The sequence below is a fragment of the Diadema antillarum genome, unplaced genomic scaffold, assembly GCF_040938485.1.
Source record: "Diadema antillarum isolate AM-2024a unplaced genomic scaffold, OU_Dant_1.0 seq00000029_RagTag, whole genome shotgun sequence".
In the NCBI taxonomy this organism is placed as follows: domain Eukaryota; kingdom Metazoa; phylum Echinodermata; class Echinoidea; order Diadematoida; family Diadematidae; genus Diadema; species Diadema antillarum.
In genome coordinates, this window is record NW_027271145.1 from 151555 (window position 1) to 179491 (window position 27937).

The 27937-nt window shown below is 37.8% G+C and overlaps 2 protein-coding genes across 3 annotated transcripts; both read left to right on the forward strand.

Annotated features, from left to right (window-relative positions):
• On the forward strand, positions 1–27312 carry LOC139725248 (kynurenine/alpha-aminoadipate aminotransferase, mitochondrial-like). The gene is made up of 12 exons (XM_071636341.1): positions 1–75; positions 4283–4382; positions 4849–4917; positions 5671–5803; positions 6833–6907; positions 7382–7494; positions 8030–8189; positions 8658–8740; positions 9923–10019; positions 25126–25252; positions 26073–26281; positions 27250–27312. The coding sequence occupies exons 1-12, from the start codon at positions 9–11 to the stop codon at positions 27310–27312; spliced, it is 1296 nt and encodes a 431-aa protein (XP_071492442.1). The 5' UTR covers positions 1–8.
• LOC139725238 (kynurenine/alpha-aminoadipate aminotransferase, mitochondrial-like) lies at positions 19403–22742 on the forward strand. Of its 2 annotated transcripts, none has more exons than XM_071636332.1 (4): positions 19403–19464; positions 20287–20419; positions 21609–21683; positions 22389–22742. In XM_071636332.1, exons 1-4 carry the CDS (start codon positions 19430–19432, stop codon positions 22503–22505), a joined length of 360 nt encoding a protein of 119 aa, XP_071492433.1. In that variant the 5' UTR covers positions 19403–19429; the 3' UTR covers positions 22506–22742. The 2 variants fall into 2 exon arrangements, with proteins under 2 accessions (XP_071492433.1, XP_071492431.1); XM_071636330.1 differs by having other exon boundaries at positions 19437–19558.
• Positions 27313–27937: the final 625 nt, after the last annotated feature.

Below are 27937 nucleotides of genomic sequence, written 5' to 3' on the forward strand. Positions count from 1 at the left end.
AGGCCGCGATGGATTACACGGAGTTTTTCTCTCGTCGTGCTAAGCTATCTCGTCCTTCGCCAATACGGCGTTACGGTAAGCCAAGAAATGGTGGTATTGTAGTGATTGTTGCATGGCAAGGTGACCGGACTCCATAGCTCAACACAAAGGTTGCTTGCAAACATTGCACCGGAATGAATCAGCGAGATAGTGTGGTATAACCTGGGTTTATACACATCCATACCTGTGTGTACCACTTTGATTATACTCACGTATACCACGTTGCCTATAAATGAGAACATTGATTGGCATTCTTATTTCGTGGCAATCATTCATTGTCCTTTTATACAAAACAGAAAACAAGAGAAATGGTGAAACGTATACTTTCTATAGTCACAGCCATGAACAGGTGTGTGTGTGTGTGTGTGTGTGTGTGTGTGTGTGTGTGTGTGTGTGTGTGTGTAGGGGATGGAGACGTCGTGTGTTTTATACCGGATATACGAAAGACGTCATTACCTGATCACTGACAATAATTCAAACGTTCATTTAATTTCATCAGTATGCAATTTCAATCATAGCTTATATCAAATATGTTAAAGCTTATGTCCCCACATTCAACAGAGATTTTTCTCATTGGACACTCGATCATCTGTTTGGTGCTTCCGACCACCAACCGACGTTTATCGGCTTGCAGTCTGATGAATTGATTTGACTTGTGTTGGTCTACATCAAGTTAATGCCAGACACGTTGCGCATGATCCTCATCGGACGATATCTTGCCTCATCGAGAGAATGGCCTGATAGTCAACCAACACAAGTCGGATTCATCAGATTGCGATCCAATACACTTCTATATTAGTGGCGGTGGCCGGAAGTACCGAACATTAAATTTTCTTCCGACGAGTGACCGATGAGAAAAAATTTCTGTGGAATAGGGGTATCACTGCGTTCAAATTCCAGGTTTGATAACACATTGCCATTTCACATCCGTTCATGTCCGGGTTTTTTTTTTTTTTTTTTTTTTGTCGATAAAATGTAACCCCCCAAAAAACAAACAAACAAACAAACAAACAAACCAGCATTCAAATTTGTCAACCTTCTCTCATTGAAAGTCGTCTGTTTCACGGCCGAGGAAAGTTGGCTACATGCAACTCCCGACAATGACTCTGCGATGTGTCCACAACCGACGCGAAAACGTCGCGGAGACATCTCCGAGACAAGGTGGAGACTGGAGAATTAAAGTCTCCGAAAAAGCGAACATATTCGATTCTCTCACGACTCTCCGGAGACCCGGCTATAGGCTCCAGCAAGACTCAGTAAATCGCCATCAGGTCGCCACAGTCCCCAAACCAATGAGATACCCACGCTAGCGAGTTAGGACTACCAGGATCAAGTTCGTCGTTTTCAAACAGATTCACATTTTCATCATTGAAATCAATTGTCAAGTATTTTATGTGGGCCTTTAAATGGAGGGTAAACCAGATCTGTAATCATTTTCAACCATGTTCTGTATCTGAGGTGACACAATTCATGTTTATGAAGACTTTTTATTCGACCAAAAAAAATCAAAGCCCGTTACTTTATTTAATATGAGAATATGAGTATGAAGCAGGCACATTTCTTTGCTATGAGCGCTGTGCTTTAGTACCATCATTATATGAGGTACAAACAGTACTACTCGATTACTGACGGGGCCACCTTGTATAGATATTTAACGAAAGAATAATAATGATAGTAATAATAGTAATAATGGTATTAATAATAATACTAGCAATAATGATAGTAATGATAATGGTATTAATAATAATAATAGTAATAATAATAATGAAATGATGATGATGATAATAATGCCACATGAACGTATTTAAATTAGGTGTAAGTAGGCCTACATGAGTTAGCGTTGTGAAAGGAAATTGATTTACTGATTATAATAAGTGACGGTTTAAAGGGACTGTACAGTACTGGTTGAGGTAGGGATTCATGTTTTGAACATTCCTAAGTGAGATAATGAAAAGCCTCTTATGAAATATGGAAGAGCATGTAATTCTAAAAAGGATTCAACGTTTATTTTGATGAAAATTGGTTTTCAAATGGCTGAGATATCCAAAAAAGTGCTCATAATAAAAGGCAACATGCCCCAACTTTATTAGTATCTCTTTGTTTCTTAAATGTGATAATGAGTATACATAAAACGATTTCGGCAATATTATTACAACGTTATATATATTTTGGAAGACGATTTTGAGTGAAACTGACAAAATTGAATACAAATAGACGAACTTGATTGCTGCCTGCTGCTGTGACCGACGAATTTGAATTGCAATTGACGAAAGCCGATGACATAGCACGGAATTGAATTACACTGTTTAAAACTGGTCGACAAAAGACGAACTTGAAACGAGTACTCGCATCACGCTCCAAAGACCTGGGACAATCGAAAAATACAATAAAAATAGATGAACTTACTGATGCATGAGGGAAATGGGCAGAAAATCTGATGAGTCTTTTTGCCGCAAAGGAATGGATGAACGCACGAACCATACCCGGAATGCTAAACGTGTGTGTGTGTGTGGGTGTGGGTGTGGGTGGGTGGGCGGGGGATCTTGGACGGAGAGGGTTTTTTTTCAAATATTTGACATATTTTTCCTTTCATAATGAAGTATAGAATTAACAAAATAAACAAGTCCAAACACAAAACACTGGAAAAGCCGAAGTATTGATATGACTGTATTAACTGGAGTATAAGATTAAGCATCCTATAAGAGTGAAGCAGAATTTTTTATCCCTCTCATAATATAAATAGGACAAAGTTCTACGGGTTTACCCCCGATGCATCAAGTCTGATAAGTCTTACTTCGTAATTCTCGCTGAAACTCCGTAAAGAATCTATGACTGCTAATTATGTTGTATCAAAATGGTGAAGACCCCTAAGAGGCTTGTCCGTCTGAAACACAATGTTTTCGCGTGTCCTGCATGCCCACCATTACGTTGGGACCTATCATACTCAAAACGTACTGAATTGGATGGCTTCGGTTTTTTTAACACACATCACACACACACACACACACACACGCACACACACACACACACACACACACACACACACACACACACACACACACACACACACACACAAAACCGAATATAGGTGAAGCTGCCAAGATCAGGGCAGGTCAAAATATCAATGAACTATTCCTGATTTAAGTGCCGTATAATCTTGTGGTGTAAAAAGCTTTCCACAGGTTTGAGTTATAACCACAAATCTCTCCCCACAGGGTACATCACCTATGTATGATGCCGGTCATGTTCGAATATTAGATAAATCGGACAAGGTCAAATGTCAAAAGGTCAATGAAGTTACGTAGAAAAACTTTATAATCCCAAATTGCGAAATGCGGGCGATTCATCATTTTGTGTTTCCCTTGTTGTTCTTTTCGATTTAAAACAGCCCTTCACATTAAACCACGCCGGATATTTTGCCCATACCAATTGTTTTTTCCATCAAAACAGAATTCTGAAAATTTCAGACTTATTCTATTATAATCTCGGAATTTTCATGTATAAACTAACAACTAATGAATTACCATCTGTTTTTATCCACATGTTCAAAAGGAATCGTTCTATCCACTGTTATCCCACTCGCCAGAGTGACGCCTATCACCTTCCCCGTACTCGCACTATTTTTGCAAAGAAGACAATTATATTTACTGGACCCAGATATTGGAATGATCTCCCTCTAGATATCACTTCTTCCTTATTTTTATTCACCTTCAAACGCAAATTAAAACAGTTATTACTTAGTGGATACACACTACCAAGCCTTTAGCAACCTTTTTATGCTCCCAGTCTTTTGTCCTTGTCCGCAGCACCAAGTTACGTAAGTGATTTCATGGTACCGATACATCTTTTAATAATACAGCATTTTTGTTATTCAAACACTGCGAGATTTGTATGCAGTAATGTTACAGCATAGATTTTAGATGACGATAAGAATTAAAGACTACATGATTTTTATACTGTCAAAAGGGTGTTCTGACCCTTTACTGGTGTGTATATCTGAGTATGAAGGGTAACCTCTCTGTCTGCTTTTTTTAGGCCTAAATAATATCTAATAATCTGACGGTATCAAGCTTGAAAAAAGTGACTAAAAATATTCCAAAAGCCAATGATGGCATCAATAATTATCTCTATCAATACTCAAGTCCGTGTAGCTACTCTCTTGAACCAGGCTTTTCATGACATAATCACGACCATGATATTAATCTTCTCTTCTCACGATACTGCGCTGCCTCAAACAATTCAGCCAAAATGGTGAGGGACTCCACTACACCACTGGTAAACATGGCGCCGGGATACACCTCTGATGAGAGATCGCACTTTGTTGGAGCCAAATTTGAACTGAGGTAGGTGTTTTTCTCATTGGATAGATCCCCTTGCCATATCTCCTGACGAAACATTGCTTGAGTGAAAAAAACAACAAAAACGACAACAGAAACATTGTCACAACTGACACCCCTTAGTATGAAAATGCGATTAAACTTTTGTGGGAATCTATAATGAACAATATCATTAATAACCGGCCTAATGTGAGAGAACAACCATTGTGCAGTGGAATAGCTAGGCTGTTAACTAACAATCTTGGGTTTGAAACTTGTCGAATAAATGGTAATGATAACAATGTATGTCACTAAAATGGACACAATTATTCAAACAAAATCAAATGTAATAGGGGAAAAAAACAACACTTAGTCAGCAGACTGAAAAAGTTCTGACGTCATGCTATTGTAAGACAAATGCAGTAGAATAAAAATAGAACAATTACTGTGTTTCCTAACACTTTGTGAATGATTATTTTGTATCACATTGTAGAGATGGCTCCTCCCTCGAGCTTGACAAGGAAGACATGAGAATCGCCCAGCAGTACAATAATTCTGACGGGTGAGGGAGCTCTACTCGGCTACAAAGATCGACTAAAGAGAACAGTCAAAATGAGCAATGCCCTCCATCACTGTCTTGAAACTCGGTTCATCATAACTTAAGATATTTACAAAATACTGACATATAGCCCTATATGTATTTCTGTTGTTTAATCATTTAGTTAAATCTGAGGAATGGGAATATATTTTATATATTCATAGTTTTAAAGATAATATTGAAATCAGAGCAAGCAGTGAAAATTTTCTGTCGCTTATCACTTTCAGATGAAATAGTTTCAATAAGGTGTATGTGGTTCGAGGCAACAATAGATTACAATTTTGTATTAATTTGGCATGCTCACAAAAATGTCCATTATTTTTTACAAGCAATGTTTATAGATATGAGTTATCCACAGATATGTGGCAACATTTCTAACCTATATGTTGTAGGAAGGTTAGTATGCTTTTTTTTTCTGTATAGCATGCACGGTTATAATATTGTGAGGCTTTGCGATACTGCTCCATCATTCTATACAGTAGACAACCTATATCGACTTTGTCTTTGTATTAGACAGTATGCATGAAATCTACCAAACAACTTCACGACATATCAGTAGTCCAACTTTCCTTCAATCCCATTCAAAGCAGGATTAAAAAAAAATCATATATACACTTCTCATTTGAATGTCTTTTCTCTCTGAGCCGATCACATCTAAGTACATATATCATACGTAGTATTTAGGTTCATTCCTTTCACCTACATTTTCCAACACAGAATAGTTCCCCTTCGTGAATTCCTGACTGACGTCACAGTGAAGCTTCATAATCCGCCAAATTTTGGTGACCCCAACGAAGAAAAGGCCCTGCGTGTTATAGTAACTGGAGGGAATCTGCATGCTTTGGGCATTGTGAGTAATCGTCATCGTTTTTAAACTATGGACGAGCTGAAAACATTTGCAAGAAGATGTTATAAAAGCATTAAAAAACACCGAAGTGAACATAAATTGTACATTACTCTGCGAAATAAACTGCTCAGATGTTAGTGTGATTGGTTTCTTGTTTCTTGAGCATGTGAAATGAATGTACAGTAAACTGAAAATGATCACGCGACCATTGATGATATAGTTGTTAACGGTGCTCTTTTAGTTATACGCCGATTATCAATAACTTTTCTTTAAAAAAAAAGTGTCAGTGCTTCCTCTGTTTCTCTAACTTTTAATTCGTCAGAGAGAATTCCTTCAAAACACTCCAACCTTCAAATCCATCAAGCGCTGATATAGGGGTATAGGAGTATAGACAAGCGTTATCGTTTGGGAGAGACAGAGAGAGAAAAACAGACTTTTAGGGGGCCTTTTTGAACGGACAAAGCCATTTTTAGTGTCACTCAATCTGGAAATAAATCACTGTTTTATCACAACAGGAGAACCGACACTAGACTCTCAACGGAAGTTTGTATTTCCTCACTATTGTTATAAAGTCTTTTTAGGAGAATTACCTATGTTTGCGTATATCTCTCAAACGGTGTCTTGCCTATCGAAAATCATACTAAAAGTCGAAACGTGTATAGACCTATACATGCATAATCATTATGTGATCACTATTATCTCCTGTTCGGGGCAGTATTTTCCAGAGTTAGGTACTCTCACATGACTATACTTCAAGTATAAACGAAATATGGCTCTGTTTACTCTCAGGTCATTTATTTGCGTTTCAAAGAGACAGCTGTAGGCAGTCTCGAACAAAGTTCACTTACACTCAGGAGCGTACGTGGACTTCAGACTTCCACATACATGATTGAATAACATCATTCGATCGTAGAAAGGCTAGTGTCAGCATGCTATACTGAACTATAAGTAAGCTGTGGAGTGTGATGTTCGACATTAACTTTTGCTAGACGTTCTTTTGTCATGTATTACTATCTTTCACTCTTCATTTAGGCTACGGCTACCCTGTTGAATGAAGGAGACAAATGTTTGCTACCCGAATATGGCTACAGTAGTTTTATGGGACAGGTGAGATAGATGAACAGAAATTTATGGGACAAAAATAAGGCATTGAGAGTATTCATGTGTTAATGCTTTTCCATAATGGTGTTTTGAAAATCAAAACGTTCTTCCGCGATAGAAGGGAGATGGGGACATGAAATATTTATACATGTATATATATATATATATATATATATATATATATATATATATATGTGTATATATATATATATATATATATATATATATGTGTGTGTGTGTGTGTGTGTGTGTGTGTGTGTGTGTGTGTGATTGCGTGCGCTTCTGTACGGCATAAACACTTCCCTTTTTGTGGCATTGTCAGAATGTGGATAATTGTGTATAGGGCCTATACATGTGGGGGTGGGGGGGGGGGGGATGGGTGAGTGTGTATGTACAGGTATGCGTGTGTGTTCATGTGTTTATGTGTGAAGTTCGATCCAGTTGACTCAACCATTTACTGTATGATTTCAATCATTACAGCTGAAGCTCATGAATGTTGACTTTTTGTCGTACCGGGTGGAGAGTGACGGACCGAACATCGAACATCTGGAAGAAACTCTCTCTCGCTGGAATCCAGAAGATAAAGAAAACTGGTAGCTAACAGTCAAAGGGACGCAGTAATGTAATCCTTTACATGGAATAAAAAACGAAGAGATATGTGGATTCAATGTATGCAGGAATATACGAAAACTACTCAGCGAAAGTTAGAGAAAAAAAACAAAGTTATGAATATACATTATTTTGAATTTCGGCGAGAGAATGAATATGTGGAAGTTGATCGAAAACAATAAATATCACTAGATATATTGCTAAAGTTTTACACTTTGATTGGATACGAGTGGAAGCCAATATAGTTCAGCCACCGATATGAGTACGTACCATAGATAGACACTGGAAGTAGTAATGTGAACAAGTGAGAAATGAAATGAAAATGACACAAAGGCAACATATCCGTTAACAATGTCTTCAATCATCGGAGTAGATGGTCTATACAATATCCTCATTAGGATAGGATTGATACTCAATCATTATCTGTCTTCAATCCCGTAATTTGTCCATTCACAGTGGATGATGATAATGCTGTTCTCTATTCTTTGTTTTCTCATGGGGTCTTTTGTCGTCTGAAAGGGACAAGCGGCCCAAGGTACTTACCATTGTCCCAAACGGAGGAAACCCGACCGGGGAAACGACGTCTCTGGAAAAACGACACAAAATCTACGCCTTGGCGAGAAAATACAACCTTATTATCATAGAGGACGATGCCTATTACTTCCTACAGTTCAGTGAGGTAAACACAAAAGTATACAAAAAGAAACGGATAAAAAAGCGAAACTGACTAGACAATTAATTGTACAAACACTCGAGCATTGTCTTCTTCAATTGAACATCTTTTCTGATATAGACAAGGGATTTTCACTCGCCCAGCAATTCGTAAATCTGAATTAGAGACATATTTTGCTGTCATACCCAAGGTTTCGCACAAGTTCTTGTTACATGAAATTTTCAACCATGCACCACTTTCTTGGTAGCAAAAGCAATAAGACTTACTAACTTAAATTTAGTTTCGGGATGATTATGTCATAATGATTTGAAGGAATGAAGGGAATCATCGTATCAGTGTTCTGTAACTGGTCATTTTAGTAATCTCATTTTAGTATTTATCGTTAATCAGGAACAGAGTCAAACTATTGATACAATGGAGTAAAAATCATCTTTCTTACTCTTTATTTTCTTTACATCACTATATTCCCCAAAGTCTCGCATTCCGTCTTTACTCTCCATGGATACGGACGGAAGAGTCGTGAGATGCGACACGTTTTCAAAGTTCATGGGACCAGGGTAAGACGATTTAATACTGCATGATATAATAATGTTGTACTAAATGTATTGCCAGTCATTCACTTAATTTAAGAGATGTAGTTGGTTGGGTGTTTGTGAAGAAATCTTAAAGCTAGCAATTCTTATAGGCATTAAACAGTGACGGATCCAGGGAGGACCGCAACCGGCGCATGCCCCTCCCCCTTTATTTTTTGTTGAAAAAAAAATAAAAAGAAAAAAATGGGGAGGGGTGCGTGCGCCCCTTCTTTACGGAATTCCTGGATCCGCCCCTGTTAAAGCAGATTTACTTTCCCCGTGTCAAAGGAGGTGATTTATGCAGTGCTCGTGTTCATATCCTCCCATATTTCATCCTCTACTGGTGCACCCCACTGATTAATACTAAAACTACACCCGTTGCGGTTAAAGTGGTTGTCCAGTGTGAAATATTCCCTGTGAATGGTTAGTGGTCTACTGTAGTGTAGGTTTGGGATGATATTGTGGAGCTGAATTCGTGCAACGAAATGTCATTATCCGTATTTATACCAACAAAATGTTTGCAGGGCATATTATACATATTGCAACACCAATATCTTTCTGATTTATCCATATGCGCTGGATTAGCATTGATCAGCGTTAAACAAACATATTAATTTCAACTTTTGCAGCCTTTGAAATAAAAGGATTTGAAAATAACACTCAGCATGAACTTGCGACATTACCAACTGACTGTAATATCCTATTCGATACCGTAACACTGTCAGCAGTCGCGATGAAAGCTTAAATAAAGCGTAAAGCTCAATCGTAACCTGAATGAGGACTATGGTTGCATGATGAGCTGATAGGAGTATATTATCGTATAGTAGTAGCTGTTAATGTAACGTAAGACAGTAAATGTAGTAATACTATGTAGTGAGTAACAGAAGTGATAGTAATGAAATGATTATGCATACGCACTGATCTGTCTTCAGACCTATGCCGTCATTGTCAGCCTACATAGCATCTCGAAATACATGTTGGCCCTACTCCCTAACCGTCTCAAATGCCTCAGGGACATCTTGTGATATCCTTTTACCTTATCCCAAGCCGAACTCGGGAATTCTTTCTCAGGAGTCAGATATATCCCAGCAATGAGAACCCGTAACTTTTTCAATTGAAGATTTTACCTGATACATGAACCAATTTCATGATACTTAATCTCTTCAGTTTTCGCGCAGGCTGGCTCAGTGGACCGAATGCTCTGGTGACAAAGATGTTGTTTGAGCTGCAGTATATGATGCAACATGCCAGCGTTTTAACACAGGTGTGATAATTTAGAGAGTTGTGTTGGAGAATTTATTACGACTTACATCTCCCAACAAGGTCGAAAAGAGGGGGTGCAGGAGGAGGAGGAGGAGGAGGAGGAGAAAGCAACGGGCGATCGTTAACGGCCCGTTAACAATCGCCCCGTTACTGTACAGGCATGCTAACCTGGAAACATTAAACTGCACATTACTTGAATATGAGATCATTCTGAAGCAAATAATTTTCACACAACAATAGATATATAATGTACTCTTAAATGAATCCCACAACGATTGGAACAATCATCCCCCAGCATTCCCACTGATTCCCACTGATCAGTTACTAGCCATCCCCTTCAATTCGTTGCTTTTAAAGTCTTGTCCTGACATTTCTTTTTGCTTGAGTTACTTGAGTTAAAAACTTACAAAATTAGCAAAAATAGCTGCTGAAAACTGCTTATCCAATAAAGGCGAGCCAATGGAGTAAAATGACGGTCATTTTGGTCATTTTGCCTCTGACGAAGATTCTGGTAGGATCGAAAGCTCAGGCCCCTTTTGACTCCAAGTTAAAAAATTATCTAAAATGATAATTTTTTAGTTGTTGTATATCAGTCACTCCTATAATACCTCAATTTTCTCGAGGGTTGGTAGTTGTTGCTATATGTTGTACCTTCTCAGCCTCATTCCAAAATTACGTAACTTTCCCGAAGATACTGTTCACCAAGAAACATGACTGTTAATACATGACGTCACAATAGGCTGCGATCGTATCTCGTCTCCTAAAGGTAACTCTGAACAAACTAATGAGACAGTGGGGGATGGAAGAATTCCTCCGGAATGCCAACGATCAAAGGGATTTCTACTGGAAGAGACGGGACTTCGCTCAACAGAGTGCAGAAAAACATCTCAAGGGTATAAGAAACTTGTACTCTGTCAGTTTTTATCACTCTTAGTGTTGATTATATCATTCTGTGTTAGAAGGAGAAAATAAATGCTTTGAACAAAATACCTCACTTTTTCATCACCATTGTTATCATCAATACAAGTATAATCATGATGACAGTTGCCTGTCTGATTGTTTGGATTTATTCAACATGGTCACTTCACACGTGACTACTCAGGAGCAACGGGACTAACAGCTTTCAGTCCCTTCTGAAGGACGAAGCAATGAGGATATTAAAAGTGCTTGCCTTGAGATCACTGCTGCCAGCCGACTCGGACCAGGGACCTGACAGTTGAGGGTCCATGGTCATGCTGCTGGTCTATTACAGCATTCATGGTCATCATTCGGAGTGTACAGTAGTAGGATTGTAAGCATTGTCATCAACGAAATCTTTAACACTTACTATATCCATTGCTGCACTCATTATCACTCATTATTCATTATAAATTTGTTGTGAACAAATTGCTATCTTGACCTGCCATAGAATTCATCATTTCAAGATTATTTGCAGAATGGATACTGAACTCTCACTGAAAAAGACAAAGTATCATCGATGATTGAAATGGTAGCCCTGTGGTTGAAGATGTCTAGTAAGACTTATATCACGCTTGATCGAGGAAGCAAAAGATTCAAATCACCCCTTCACGTAAAACCACGGTCATACCTCTACACGGCCCCAGTTAATTGGCCATTTTAAAACAAAAGATGTGCCGTATTTATGTGAACTACACCAGAGCACGAAATGTTCTGAAGTGCCTTTAAGGGATGTAATCCTACTTGTGATTCGAAGGTTTGGCGACCTGGACGGTGCCTCAGGCCGGCATGTTTCTTTGGATTAAGGCCACCGTCATCGACGACGGGGAGAAATTCCTCACCGACCACGCCATAAAGAGCGGATTCATGATGACTCCAGGGAGTATCTTTGCCCACGATCACCAAGCCCCTTGCCCATACCTCCGGCTCGCCTTCACCCCGTGTACGGAAGACAAGTTAGATGAGGTAAGCATCTACATCACTGTACCATAATTCTTCAAATCTTTCAAAAAAGGGAGAGCCACGGAACTTTATCTGACGGTTCCATATTTTCATGAAAGTAACATAGGGAACAAATGCATTTATGAAAATTTGTTGATGCAATGCCATATCATCGCTTGCCAACATTCCTTGAAGGCGTTCACGAAGATCATGTTCATTTTTTCCCGAAACAAAATGGAATCTTTGGCATCAAACCACTCTACAGACGTAATTATGTAACGATGGTGACTTCACTGTAGCCTTATTTTATTATAGAAACACCTCTTATATATAAGGTGTTTTTGTTTGGTTGTTTGTTTGCTTGCTTTTGGCAATCATTTTGGGGAAGGGGCACGGCAAGAGAGGTTACCTTATAGGTGGAAATATCACTTTGTCTAATTTACAGCTGCGATTATGATCATTGACACTGATTTAAAACACAAACTGTTAAGATTCAATGACTTATCTATTATATGTCCGACTTTTGAGATTTTTTTCTCTCTCTCGTTCAACTAAAGTCAATATGAAATGGAGCTCCTCTTTTAATCCAAACTTTCATCTGATAACTCTTGTCGACCGTTTGTTTGCTGCATAATATAATGCTTCATCTCGATCACTTATCAAGCGTATCAAAAGATGACAAGAAGACACGTTCCTTGTACCAGGTAGCTCAACACCACTCGGTGTAAAGCATTCATCAAAAAATCATTTTATAACATTATTGTCCTTGAGGGACAGAGAAGTGCTAAAGGAATTCAGTGACAAAATAAAATAATGATGATAGATGGAGAATTCGACTTGGATGGGAGCATTTTTCATGATTTGTCCCCTAAGAAATTGTATTTCTGATTGATAATGCCACCATCCTGGCGGGCAAAGACCGTTGCAGTTCTGGATGATAACTTTTGTGTATATATGGGTATTGTATCATACACACACACACACACACACACACACACACACACATTGCCTCAAGTTTCCATGTACACAGGCCTACTCACTAGATTTTCTACGAATAAATTTGACTGTGCCATGCATTTGTCGTTTTTCAGGGCATCAAAGCACTAGCGACGGCCCTCAGGGAAGCTGCAGACGAGAAACAAGTGAAGACATGAAAATGCCGTTTCCAAGGAAACTGCCATCATGCTTTCTGGTGCAATCCTGAACCAGTGTTTTGCGGAATGATGATTCGACCGAGCAGCTAAATGCTAACTAGTACTTTAATTGAGTAACAAAAGTAAAAATCTATATTGTAATAAAATCATTGCCACCACAGTAATTATACATATCTATAGGGGCCTATATCTATACACGATATATATATATACACTCAGCAAAAAAAGTAAGTTCCCCCCTTACATTTTTGGATATATCTCAAAAAGTATTTTACGGATTTTCATAATTCAAACGGGAATGAATAGGAAATTTCATTACTCATAACATGAATGGCATATCATTGCCACCAGATATCATTATTGGTGTAAAAAAACGCATTTTATGTCAAAATGCATGAGGAAAAAAGTTGCACTTTAGGCTATAATTATGAAGCATATTGTATACATTTCCTATGTAAGTTAGCAAATGACCTTTTTAAATTGTGTAATTCTCAGGAATTTCTTCAGGTCCAATGTGCTTCCCTATTAAACAGATGTTATGCATACTTTTTAAACAATAGCCTTTTCAATATGAAAATGTTGGTAGAAGCCATGTGATTTGTAATTCCAATTTGGGTTGATCACATTAATGTGCCTATGGCCATTTTGCATCATGCGCTCAAGTTGTAGATCAGTTTGTTGAGGGAAATGGCATCGAACGTATGGAGTGGCCTGCAAGATAGCCTGACTGTAATCCAGAAGAGAATCTTTGGGATGTCATTAAAGCGGAAAGCGAGCAAGAAGGTGAAAAATGACACTTCACTGCAATAATTTCAGCGCATCTTGCAGAGAGCATGGGCCAACGTTGAGCAGCGCCAAGTACAAACTTTAGATAAGAGTATGAGGACGAGATTCCGGCTGGTCATTGAAGCGGATGGAGGACATATCAATTATCAAATACTTGACTGTATGCTCATGAAAAGAAAGAGATAGAAAAATATGCAATAAACCATGCTTAAATGTTCAGAATCATGATTGATTGTTTGATTATTTGTGTAAAAGTCACTGCAAATCACTAAAGTGCAACTTTTGTTTCCATGCATTTTGACATAAAATGCATTTTTTCACACCAATAATAATGTCTGGTGGCAATGATTTGCCACTCATGTTATGAGTAATAAAATTCTTTATCCATTTCCGTTTGAATTATGAAAATCGGTAAAATACTTTTTGAGATATATCCAAAAATGTTAGGGGGGAACTTACTTTTTTTGCTGAGTGTATATATATATATGTATATGTATATATATATATATATATATATATATATATATATATATATATATATGGTGTACAAGCAGTTTTATAATGCTTAATGTTGGGAAGTGCTATGAATGTGTTGTTTACCTTTTCCACTGCACCATTACTTTGTGCACTGGCGGATCTAGAGGGCAGCGCAGATACTTTAAAGATTCACAACTTTTGAACGGATTATCCGATTTTCCCGAAACTGTCACTGATGTGCTCTACTAATATTGTTGCCTTCACTCAATCCACATGTGTATGAAGGTGGACTTGAGGTCCCGTGTGTGAGTTGGCCAACTCGCGCACCCCCACGTCACTAGCAAAAGTCAGCAAAACGGTGTATCAACCGGGCACATTGTGCCAAACGCTTGAATGAATGAATGAATGAATGAATGAATGAATGAATGAATGAATGAATGAATGAATGAATGAAGCACTTGTAATTGTGTGGCATCGTTTCAACTTTTGTTCACTTGAAGTTTTGAGTGAAGCTGACGTTGTAGCGGGCAAATGAGTGTCGGTTTTACGCCACATTGGAAGACAAACATTGTTAATGTATAGTTGAGTGTTTGACTTATGCTATATACATGATATCGAAAATAATACGTACGTCCAAAAAGAGAATGGCTGAAATCTTCTCTCAGATTTACTTCCCCGAACCCATTTCAGCTGCAGTGTGAGTATACATGTCTGCTTCTCAGTAGTTGTTTTTTTTTTTCATTGAAAGAAAGTTGTATATGTCCCTTTAATCGAATTAACACTGATGCAAGGTCATTACCGGTTGATGCAATGCTCCTAAATTTAATTGCACTGAAACCTTTCCCTTCATCCTGATGCAATATAATGCTCACTTTTCCTGCCCATAGCCACTTCAGCAGCTGTGCAGAAGAATATTGTATGCTGGTATCTCAATTACTTTTCCTATCTCAAGAGAATTTGTTGGTATGTTTCCTCGTTCAAATATTCAGGTTTACACATGTATATAGCGTCATGGATATAAGAATGTGAATGTTAAAACTTCCATCATTTCCAACTGTATCTGCTTTGCGCACTGTACACCCCATGCATCTGTAGATTTGCTTTACTTAATCTGTTAAAAGCGGGATTTATGTTCTGTCGTTTGCCCAAATAGTGTACACTGTAGTAATTTCTGTCATGTTTTCAGAAAACATGTTACTAATCAGGCTCTTCTCGTTCTGTGAAAAAAAAATAATCAAGAATAAAAGACTTACCATCATAGATACACCATGCAAAATGTCATACCCCTTATGGTTTGTACATTGTACTTAATAAAGAATGGGCATTGGGCACCCTCCTTTTTTTTCTTTTGTTCTCTCATTGTTTAGGGTGTATTCTGCCTGCATTATAGCGAGTTATTATAAGTACATTCATGGTGCATTATACTTGCACAAAAACACAAAAACGTTTTTTAAATTTGTTGATTGTGTATTCTACTTGTCTTACTCGGTACTGTTACGTCCTTTCACCATGTTAACCTTTACACATTAAACACTGGAGTTTGTTTAAGTGGACCGTTATCTCCCTATACAGCTACAAGAATTGCATTTCTTTGTGTGAGTGTGATGCTTCACAAATGTCCATAATGCCAAGAATTATCAAAACACACATGAATTACACGTATATGTTATCAGGGGGTGCTGTTCGTTATTCCGAAGGTTCGTTAATCCGAAACACACGAATTCCCTATTCCTAGAGGTTCGTTAATCCGAAAATGAAAAAGGGTTCGTTAATCCGAACATTTGTGGCGTTATTACGAAGGTTCGTCATGCCGAAGGTTCGTTAATCCGAAAATGACATAGGGTTCGCTATTCCGAAGGCTCGTTTATCCGAAAATGAAATAGGATTCGTTATTCCGAAGGTTCGTTAATCCGAAAATGAAATAGGGTTCGTTACTCCGAAGGTTCGTTGATCCGACAATGAAATAGGGTCCGTAACGAGCCTTCGGAATAACAAACCTTATCACATTTTCGGATTAACGAACCTTCGGAATAACGAACCTTCGGACTGAATGACCTTCGGAATAACGAGCTGTAACCGTTATCAGGACCACTCATTTGAAATGACTTAGAAACAAACAATGAGATTTATTGACAAAGTCGTATTTCAATTGCAACACAAAAATAGTCATACACGTGCAGATGGAGAAGTTTACCAAGAGAACTGCTGCAATGACTAAATGTGGAACTGACTGACATGAATGACCACCACAGTAATTACACACACGCACGCACACACACACACACACACACACACACACACACACACATATATATATATATATATATATTGTTACGAAGGTTAACTTGGACTAACAAACCATCATAACCACCAAAAATACATGTATAAATATATATGTATATATAATTTTATATATATATCTGTGGTGAGGGAGCAATTAAAAATTAGAATGAGAAAAAGATTGACTTCTAAATCTGATGTAGTATTGGCCCCTCATCTCAATATAACGAATTAAGAGAATGAGTGGAAAGGCGAAGAGTAGGGTTATTCGTTTGCTGTTATTCATTCCGAGCAGGATTCATACAGCGATGAGAGAGGAGAGATGTGTGTAAAGGAGAGACAATAATCCATTTTTAATCCGGGGTATCAATAACAAGGAGACTTGAGGCAAAACTGAAAGTAGTTGTTCCTTATAGAAATTAACCACCAAGTTCCGTACATCATTTAAACATTTCCTTTGAAAACTCAGCTTAAAATTGTTAAAATCAAGAACCTCTTCTTTGGTCCGAACTCTATATGAGCAGCGTGGAGCTTGGAAAATCAAACTGGTCTTTTGTTATCATTGTTACCTTAAAGGGCATTTACAAATGTAAGACAATAAGTCAATTTTTGCAATTTTTACTTATGTGCCTTGGAGGACGAAAAAACAATTGTTCACTCTTGTGTACAGTTTCCATTAATATTGACCTACTAGGCTGATAGCCAATTAAATTACCTTTATATGGTATATAATACATTAATTTTTCATCGAAATTATCTATGAAAATTATGAACTCGAAAAATTGTTATTACAAATTCTTACTTTTTTATTTTTTTGCTGAGTGTACATGTGTTATTGCAGGGTGACTAAAACACACACGGAAAACTAAAACAGTCTCAGTTGCTTCCATCATGAAGATTAGACCACAGAATTGAATGAATGATGGTCACATAATATTACGGCCTAATTGTTAGTCTTTTTATATAAATGCAGCTATAAGAACATTCTACATGTACTTCAGGAAATCTCTAAAAGAGATTCAACAAACAAGAAAACGTAAATAAGCTCTATGAAGATGCAGTCAAGAGTGCTTGGGACGCTGTTCCAGCTCAAAGGGCTCATCTTTAATTGCACCTATCGGCTCTTGTACTCGAGTTTTGATGGTATAAAGTTTATGAACACTGGATTGTCATTACACATGTGTTTCCTTCCTTTGCTCTTTACTGTTTAAACAAAGAGTACATTTATCCGGAACAAGCTCTAACCGTGAGTGCTTAGCCTTTGCTTTATACTCATAAATTCGAGGTTACCGGTTATGCCTGATGCTGATGCTGTACATGATCTACGCAGTCAGGTGTCTGAACACCACTACGTACAATACGCGTTGTTTGTTTGGAGATAGGCCTAGTCACACTTGTTCGTTCCCAGAACGATTACCAATCTCTTGCACCGCGATGGATTACACGGAGTTTTTCTCTCATGATCGAGCTCAACTATCTCGTCCTTCACCAATAACGGCGTTACGGTAAGCTATTGAATGGTTAGTAGAAGAAAGGGGTGATCCTATCAGGGTCAGCCAACACTGGCGCTTGTCAGATTTTTATCAGACAATATTTGCCGTGCTACCATTGAAGGGGATGGCTAGTAACTAATCAGTGTGAATCATTGGGAATGCTAGAGGATGATTGTTCCAATCCTGGATTCATTTAAGAGTACATTATGTATCTATTGTTGTATGAAAATAATTTGCTTCAGAATGATGGTCCCATATTCAAGTAATGTGCAGTTTAATGTTTCCAGGTTAGCATGCCTGTACAGTGACTGGGCGATTAAACTGCACATTACTTGAATATGGGACCATTCTGAAGCAAATAATTTTACGTCAGCAGGCAATGATGTTGCAAGTTGATTTTTTGGTCCAAAATTCGATTCAAAAGATACTAGTAATGGTAAGAAGACTAAATGTACATGATTTCCAATGTTCCAATGAGTGACATTTATTATTGCTAGTTATTTACTTGAATCAACAAAGAAAAATATAAATGTGTTTTTTTTTCGGTAAGCCAACTTTTCAACGATATAATGTCCCCAAGCACAAAATTGATGACAAGAAGGATTTCTTTTTAAAGTGCGGACAACGGGTTCGATAAGCATTTTCTAGCCAAGTCCACATGGCTGCTATTTTAGCCATAGGCTACTATAATGTCACATGATATTTTCTGTTTTCATTATACTGATGCGTTCCCTCGAAAAAGTCAGCCAGAATGGTGAGGGACTCCACAACACCACTCGTAAACATGGCGCCGGGGGACCCCAGTGATGAGAGGTCGTATTTTGTTGGAGCCAAATTTGAACTGAGGTAGGTGTTTCTCTCTTTAATCTGCATTATCTCCTTACTAGACATCACTTCAGCAAAAGAAACAATCTCACATCACACTGACACCAGCTCGACCAACGTTACTTAGTATGAATATAAAACTTTTTGTGGGAATCTATGAACAATATCAATAGGCGTTATTGAGAACAACGACGGTGCCGTGAAAGAGGCTACTTTGCATGGAACGACTAATAATCCTGGATTTGAATCTATCGAATAAATGATTATTACAATGTATGTCCCTAAAATGGAAACAAACAAAAAATACAATAACAATAATGTACTGTAAAGAAACAACACTTGGTCAGAAGACTCAAAAATTTCTAACATCATGCTAGTATTGTGAGGTAAATGTAAAACAAAAATAACATGAATCCGGTGATTTTTTACACATCTTAAATGATTATTTTGTATCTCACTGTAGAGATGGCTCTTCCCTCGAGCTTGACAAGGAAGACATGAGGATCGCCCAGCAGTACAATAATTCCGACGGGTGAGGGAGCTCTACTCGGCTACAAAGATCGACTAAAGAGAACAGTCAAAATGTGCAATGCATTCCACTGTCTTAAAACTGAGTTCATCATACCGTAAGACATTCACAAAATACTGACAAAATATAAGTTTTTCTGTTAAGTATAATCATTTAATTAAATCTGATGAAGAATGGGAGAATATTATTATATGCACCGTACTATAGTCTTAAAGGTAATCCTGAAATCAAAGCAGTCAGAGCCTTCTGTCGCTTATTACTCTCAGATGAAACAATTTTAGTGAGGTACATTAAGGTTCGAGGTACTGATAAATGACAATTTGGTATCATTTTGGCAACTTTTTGAAGAAAAAAAAATCCAAAACAATCAATGTCACTTTATCCAAAGTGTCCATTATTGTTTACAAGCGATGATTATGCGTCGTCGATGGAGTTATCCACAGATGTGTGCCAACAGTTTCTAACTTACATACTTGTTATATTGATGCAATGTTGCAGGAAGGTTTGTATTTTCTTTTTTGGAAAGCTTGCACGATTATACAATTTTGATGTAGTTTGTATCATCCAGGCCTATGCTCCATTCTACACAGTATATCGACTATTTCTTTTTCGTGTTTGTAGACAATATGCATAGCATACAGCTACCAAACAACTTCACGACATAATCAGTACATACACGGCATAACCTGACTTTTCTTCCATCCCATTCAAAGCAATATTAAAAAAACATCAGACACTTGTCATTCTAACATCCATTCTCTCTGAGAATCTCGTCTATGTATTATGGGATTTAGGTTCATTCCTTTCACCCACTTTCCGACACAGAATAGTTCCCCTTCGTGAATTTCTGACTGACGTCACAGTGAAGCTTCATAATCCGCCAAACTTTGGTGACCCCAACGAGGAAAAGGCCCTGCGTGTTATAGTAACTGGGGGGAATCTGCATGCTTTGGCTATCGTGAGTAATGGTCTTTCTTTTTTTTCTAAACAGACGCGTGGAAACCATTTAAGATGTGATTTTATAAAAGCACATTACAATATCAAAGTGAACATAACTGATGCAATACATTCGTACTTTGAGAAGTTAACTTGTCAGATGTTAGTGTGATTAATTTCTTTTTTTCTTGATCGAGCATTCGAGCAGAACGTACAGTAATCTGACAGTGATGTCCAGTAACGTGACCATTGATGGTGTCATGTTACGGAACGGCACTGCTGTTGAACGGTGCTCGTTTAGTTATACGCTAATTATCAAGAACTTTTCTTACTTATACAAAAAAAAAGTTTCAGTGCTTCCCCTCTATTACGCTAACTTTCAAATACAATACTCATGTAATTTTCGTCAAAGAATAAAAAGCCTTCAAACCACTTCAACCTTCAAATCCATAACAAGCGCTGATATAGTGGTATAATATAGTTAGAAAAGAGAAACAGGGAGAAGAGAGAGAGGGAGAGAGAGAGAGAGAGAAAGAAAGAGAAAGAAAGAAAGAGAAAGGCAGATTTGGGGCCTTTATAGCGGACAAAACCATATTCAGTGTTACTCAACCTGGATTAAGTAGAACAGTGTTTTATCAAAACAGGAGAACCGACACTTTAACTCTCAACGGAAGGTGGTGTTTCTTCAGCATTGAAGTCTTTCTTTTATGGAGAATTCTCTATGTTTGCGTATCATGATCTCTCAAACACTGTCTTGCCTATTGAAAATTATACCAAAATTTTGAAACATAATTATAGACTTATGTATATGCATATGTTACTGGAAACACAGTACATGTCAATAGTAGGTGACAAAATATTCCCATATCATTTTTTTGTCTTCTTTTCGGGGACAGTATTATCTAGAGTTAGGTACGCTCACATGACTCCTTCAAGTATAAACGAAGTATGGCTCCGTTTACTGCCAGGTCATTTGTTTGCGTTTCAAAGTGACAGCTGTAGGCAAGAACAAAGTTCACTTCCACTCCGCCAAGTGGAGCGTGGACCTCAGACTTCCACTTATGATTGAATAACATTATTCGGTCGTAGAAAGACTAGTGTCAGCATGTTATACCTTTTGTAAACTAGTAAACTGTGGAGTGTGATGTTCGACATTAACTTTTGCTTGACGTTCTTTTGTCATGTATTACTATCTTTCACTCTTTATTTAGGCTACGGCTACCCTGTTGAATGAAGGAGACAAATGTTTGCTACCCGAATATGGCTACAGTAGTTTTTTGGGACAGGTGAGATTACATTATGAATTTATTGGACATAATGAGCCAGCTAGATACAGTATATTTATGTCAGAAATGCTTCTCCATAAAGGTGCTCTGAAAAAAAAAAATCCTCCACGATAGAAGGGAGATGCGGACGTGAAATACATATATATATATATATATATATATATATATATATATACAATGTATATATATATATATATATATATATATATATATATATATATAAATATACGCTTGGTGATTCTATCCTATGAAGAGTGCTCGATATCCTCAAAGGAAGAGCTTTAGACAGACGTATTGGAACAAGTTCACTCGGTTGACTGCAGGTTCATCCGTATTTATTGCAACTCTGAAATTGCCTGATGATTGCACCTCATGGAGGTTGCATGAAACTCATAGTTGCAATAAATACGGATGAACCTGCAGTCAACCGCGTGAACTTGTTCCAATACTTTATATATATATATATATATATATATATATATATATATATATACACATATATATATATATATATATATGTGTGTGTGTGTGTGTGTGTGTGTGTGTGTGTGTGATTCTGTATGACATAAACAATTCCCTTTATATGGCATTGTGAGATGTGTGGGGGTGGGTGAGTGTGTATGTTTGTGTGTGTGTTCATGTGTTTATGTGTGAAGTTCGATCCAGTTGACTCAACCATTTACTGTATGATTTCAATCATTACAGCTGAAGCTCATGAATGTTGACTTTTTGTCGTACCGGGTGGAGAGTGACGGACCGAGTATCGAACATCTGGAAGAAACTCTCTCTCGCTGGAATCCAGAAGATAAAGAAAACTGGTAGCTAACAGTCAAACGGACGCAGTGATGCAGAGCGTAGAATAAGAAAGAAGAAGAAAGAGATATATGTGGATTCAATGTATGCAGGAAGATACGGAGAGTACTCTTCGAAAGTTTGAGGGGAAAAAAAGTTATGAATATACATTATTTTGAATTTCGGCGAGATTATAAATATGCCGGATTTGGTCGAAAGCAATAAATATCATTGAATATATTGCCAAAGTTTTACACTTTGATTACATACGAGGGGAAGCCGACATAAATCAGCCACCGATATAAAAAAGCACGTACTTACATAGACATTCTAAGTCATGAACAACTTTAGTGAGAAATTAGATGAAAATAATATGCTGTTAACAGTGTTTTCAGTCATCGGAGTTGCCGGTCTAGATATCAGCATTAACCATTAATATCGTCGTTTAGGATTGATGTTTAATCATTATCTGACTTCAATCCCGTAATTTGTCCATTCACAGTGGATGATGATAATGCTGTTCTCTATTCTTTGTTTTCTCATGGGGTCTTTTGTCGTCTGAAAGGGACAAGCGGCCCAAGGTACTTACCATTGCCCCAAACGGAGGAAACCCGACCGGGGAAACGACGTCTCTGGAAAAACGACACAAAATCTACGCCTTGGCCAGAAAATACAACCTTATCATCATAGAGGATGATGCCTATTACTTCCTACAGTTCAGTGAGGTAAACACGAAAAGTATACAAAAAGGAACGGATAAAAACAAAAAACAAAAAAACGAAACTGTCTAGACACCCGAGCATTGTCTTCTTCACTTGAACATCCTTTCTGATAGACAAGAGATTTTCACTCGCCCGGCAATTCGTAAATGTGATTTAGAGACATATCTTGCTGTCATACCCAAGGTTTCGCACCAGTAGTCTTGTTACAAGAAAATTTCAACCATGCACCACTTTGTTTGTAGCAAAAACAATAAAACTTATTAACTTAAATTCAGTTTCGGGATGATTATGCCATAATTGGTAGGGAATCATCGTATCACTGGTCATTTTAGTAATCTTATTTTAGTATTCATCGTTGATGAGGAATAGAGTCAAACTATCAATGCAATCGGACAAAAATCAACTTCCTTATACATGTACTCTGTATTTTCTTTACATCACTATATTCCCCAAAGTCTCGCATTCCGTCTTTACTCTCCATGGATACGGACGGAAGAGTCGTGAGATGCGACACGTTTTCAAAGTTCATGGGACCAGGGTAAGACGATTTAAGACTGCGTAATATAGTTGCACTAAATGTAGTGCCACTCATTCACTTAATTTGACAGATGTAGTTGGTTGGATGCTTGGATAGGCAGTCTACTTTCCCAGCGGTGATTTATGAAGGACTCGTGTTCAAATCCTCCCATATTCCATCCTATAGGCCTACTGGTGCACTATGATTGATACTGGGAAGTTGCACGCGTATGGTTGAAAGTACATCAGTTGCCGAGTGTGAAATGCCAGCTGTTTATGGTTGGGTCTATGCAGTGTAGTGTAGGTTTAGGGTACTTTTGTAGAGCTGAATTAGTACAACCAAATGCCATTATCAGTACCAGCAAATATGTGGCGGTCATACTTGTACATTTTGGAACACCAATCTTTCTGATTTATCGATATGCGCTGGATTAGCATTGATCAACGTTGAATAAAAAAGATTAAGAATCGTAACTTTCGCACCCTTTGAAAATGAGGGATTTGATAAAAAGCATCTAGCATGAACTTGTGACAACAGAACGAATTCAATACCTTAACAACGTCAGCAATTACGATGAAAATGATTATCGTAACCTGAATAAAGACGATAATAATTATGGTTAAATTGTTCAGTAGTAGTAATTGTTAATTTGTGAGTCAGAGCATTTGTAATAGTTATAGTGATTTGAAATGATAGCAACGAAACGATCCTCTTTGCTCCGTGTGAACACTACTCCTTTTTCAGACCTACCATCATTACTAGCCTACATAGCAGTCTCGAAATACTACTCTCCAATGCATCAGGGAAATCTTAGGATATCCTGGACCTTAACCTTATCCGAAGCCGAACCCGGGAATTCTTGCTTAGGAGTGAGATATATCCCAGCAATGAGAACTCTTAGCTTTTTCAGTTGAAGATTTTATCTGATACCTGAACAAATTTCATGATTCTTGATCTCTTCAGTTTTCACGCAGGCTGGCTCAGTGGACCGAATGCTCTGGTGACAAAGATGTTGTTTGAGCTGCAGTATATGATACAGCATGCCAGCGTTTTAACACAGGTGTGATGACACTTCTAAAAAATTTTTTTTTCCATTTCTTGTACAATTCTGTCCTTGCATTTCTTTACGCTGGAGGTACTTGATTTGTAGGGAGTAGAATGATTCTAAAACATGGTAGCAGTAAAAGAATAAAAACATAAATGAAATAAGGATATTGATTTAAAATGATAATTGTTTAGATGCTGCACATCAGTCACTCCCGTAATATCTCAATTTCCTCAAAGGTTGGTAGCTGTTGCTATATCGTATATAAAACCTTTAGCCTCATTCCAAAATTACGTAACTTTCCCCAGGATTGTCTGTTAATACATGACGTCACAATAGGCTGCGATCGTATCTCGTCTCCTAAAGGTAACTCTGAACAAACTCCTGAGACAGTGGGGGATGGAAGAATTCCTCCGGAATGCCAACGATCAAAGGGATTTCTACTGGAAGAGACGGGACTTCAGTCTACAGAGTGCAGAAAAACATCTCAAGGGTAAGAAACTTGTACTCTGTCAGTTTTTATCACTCTTAGTGTTGATTATATCATTCTATATTAAAGAAGAAGGAGAAAATAAATGCTTTGAACAAAATACCTCACTTTTTCATCACCATTGTTATCATCAATACAAGTATAATCATGATGACAATTGCCTGTCTGATTGTTTGGATTTATTCAACATGGTCACTTCACACGTGACTACTCAGGAGCAACGGGACTAACAGCTTTCAGTCCCTTCTGAAGGACGAAGCAATGAGGATATTAAAAGTGCTTGCCTTGAGATCACACTGCTGCCAGCTGACTCGGACCAGGGACCTGACAGTTGAGGGTCCATGGTCATGCTGCTGGTCTATTACAGCATTCATGGTCATCATTCGGAATGTACAGTAGTAGGATTGTAAGCATTGTCATCAAAGAAATCTGTAACACTTACTATATCCATTGCTGCACATATTATCACTCATTATTCATTGTGAACAAATTGCTATCTTGACCTGCCATAGAATTCATCATTTCAAGATTATTTGCAGAATGGATACTGAACTCACACTGAAAAAGAAAAAGTGTCATCGATGATTGAACATGGTAGCCCTGTGGTTGAAGATGTCTAGTAAGACTTATATCACGCTTGATCGAGGAAGCAAAAGATTCAAATCACCCCTTCACGTAAAACCATGTTCATACCTCTACAAGGCCTCAGTTAATTGGCCAATTCAAATCAAAAGATGTGCCGTATTTATATGTGAACTACACCAGAGCACTAAATGTTCTAAAAGTGTCTTTAAGGGGATGTAATCCTACTTATGATTCGAAGGTTTGGCGACCTGGACGGTGCCCCAGGGCGGCATGTTTCTTTGGATTAAGGCCACCGTCATCGACGACGGGGAGAAATTCCTCACCGACCACGCCATAAAGAACAGATTCATGATGACACCAGGGAGTATCTTTGCCCACGATCACCAAGCCCCTTGCCCATACCTCCGGCTTGCCTTCACCTCGTGTACGGAAGACAAGTTAGATGAGGTAAGCATCTACCATAATTCTTCAAATCTTTCAAAAAAGAGAAAACCATGAAGCCTTATCTGATTGCTTTCTACTTTCAAGAAAGTAACAAGGGGAACAAATGCATTTATTAAAATAAGCTAATGCGATGCTCTGTAACTGCTTGCCGGGTTTCCCTTGAATTCAAGGCGTACACAGAGATCATGTTCTACTTTCCCGAAAGAAATTCAGTCTTTGGCATCAAACCGCCCTACAGTCGAGGTACTGTACATAGGCATACATTGTTACAGAAACACCTATTTTTTATTATTTGGGAAAAATTACCTTAAGGCGATAATATCATCACCTTGTCTAATTTACAGCTATGTAGATTATGACCAGAGATATTGTTTTACAACAACATAAGAAACTGTCAAGATTTAATGACTCATCCATTATTTGTCTGACTTTCGAGAATCTTTCTCTCTCTTATTCAACTAATGTCAATATGAAATGGAGATCCTCTTTTAATCTAACTTCTCAGCTGATACTCTTGTCGATCAATCCTGCTGCATATAATGCTTCATCTCGATCACTTATCAAGTATATCAAAAGGTGACAAGAAGACACGTTCCTTGTACCAGGTAGCTCAACACCACTCGGTGTAAAGCATTCATCAAAAAGTCATTTTGTAACATTATTGTCCTTGAGGGATGATCGAGAAGTGCTAGAGGAATTCAGTGACAAAAATAAATGATAATAGATGTAGAATTCGACTCGGATGGGAGCATTTTCATGGTTCATCCCCGAGAAATTATGTGTGCATTGACAATACCTTCATCCTAGCGGGCAAAGATGGTGGCAGTTCTGGATGATAACTTTTGTGTAATGGGTGTTGTATGATTGCTCCACACACGTTGCATCAAATTTCTATGCACTGGTCTAATCAACAGATTTTCCACAAAAATGATTGATTTGACTGTGCCATGCATTATTTTGTCGTTTTTCAGGGCATCAAAGCACTAGCGACGGCCCTCAGGGAAGCTGCAGACGAGAAACAAGTGAAGACATGAAAATGTCGTTTCCAAGGAAACAGCATGCCATCATGCTTTCTGGTGCAATCCTGACACTGGGTCTTGCAAAATGATGATTTGACCAAGCAGCTAAATGCTAGTACAATACATACTTCCATAAAATAACAAAAGTAGAAATCTATATTGTTATATAAATGGCTATTGCCACCAAAGTAATTACATGTACAGTATATATATGTACATGTTATTAAAATAAAATGAAGAAGCACTTCCAAGCATTTTAATAATGGTAACCAAACATGGCGAAGTATTCTATTTTGCTCTGTTTACTGCCTTTGTGTGTGTAGATGTGTGTCAGTGCATGTTTGACTGTCTGCTCCAGCAATTTTGTTCCAGGAGTGTAATCATAATGTGTGTTCCTGCTACAAGTCATCACTTGTAATTGTGCGGCAACATTTAAACTTTGACATCGTAGCAATCAAATGAATGTCGGTGTATATGCCAAATTGGAAGACAAACATGTTTAATGTAGCCGAGTGTTTGCTACATATTGCATATCATAAAAAGAGTATGGCCTACAAGAATTACTGAAATCTGAAGCTTTCTCAGATTTACCTTCCCGAATCCATTTCAGCTGCAGTGTGAAAGAACAGTATGCCTCTTT

What these genes read in the sequence shown, in the direction of transcription:
- LOC139725248 (XM_071636341.1), top strand. Translation starts at nt 9, where the DNA reads ATGGATTACACGGAGTTTTTCTCTCGTCGTGCTAAGCTATCTCGTCCT. An exon ending in CAGTACAATAATTCTGACGG is followed by an intron (nt 4,918 to 5,670) that starts GTGAGGGAGCTC and finishes TTTCCAACACAG; the next exon opens with AATAGTTCCCCTTCGTGAAT. An exon ending in CCAGAAGATAAAGAAAACTG is followed by an intron (nt 7,495 to 8,029) that starts GTAGCTAACAGT and finishes GTCGTCTGAAAG; the next exon opens with GGACAAGCGGCCCAAGGTAC.
- LOC139725238 (XM_071636330.1), top strand. Translation starts at nt 19,515, where the DNA reads ATGTGCAATGCATTCCACTGTCTTAAAACTGAGTTCATCATACC. An exon ending in ATCTGCATGCTTTGGCTATC is followed by an intron (nt 20,420 to 21,608) that starts GTGAGTAATGGT and finishes CTCTTTATTTAG; the next exon opens with GCTACGGCTACCCTGTTGAA. An exon ending in ACAGTAGTTTTTTGGGACAG is followed by an intron (nt 21,684 to 22,388) that starts GTGAGATTACAT and finishes CAATCATTACAG; the next exon opens with CTGAAGCTCATGAATGTTGA.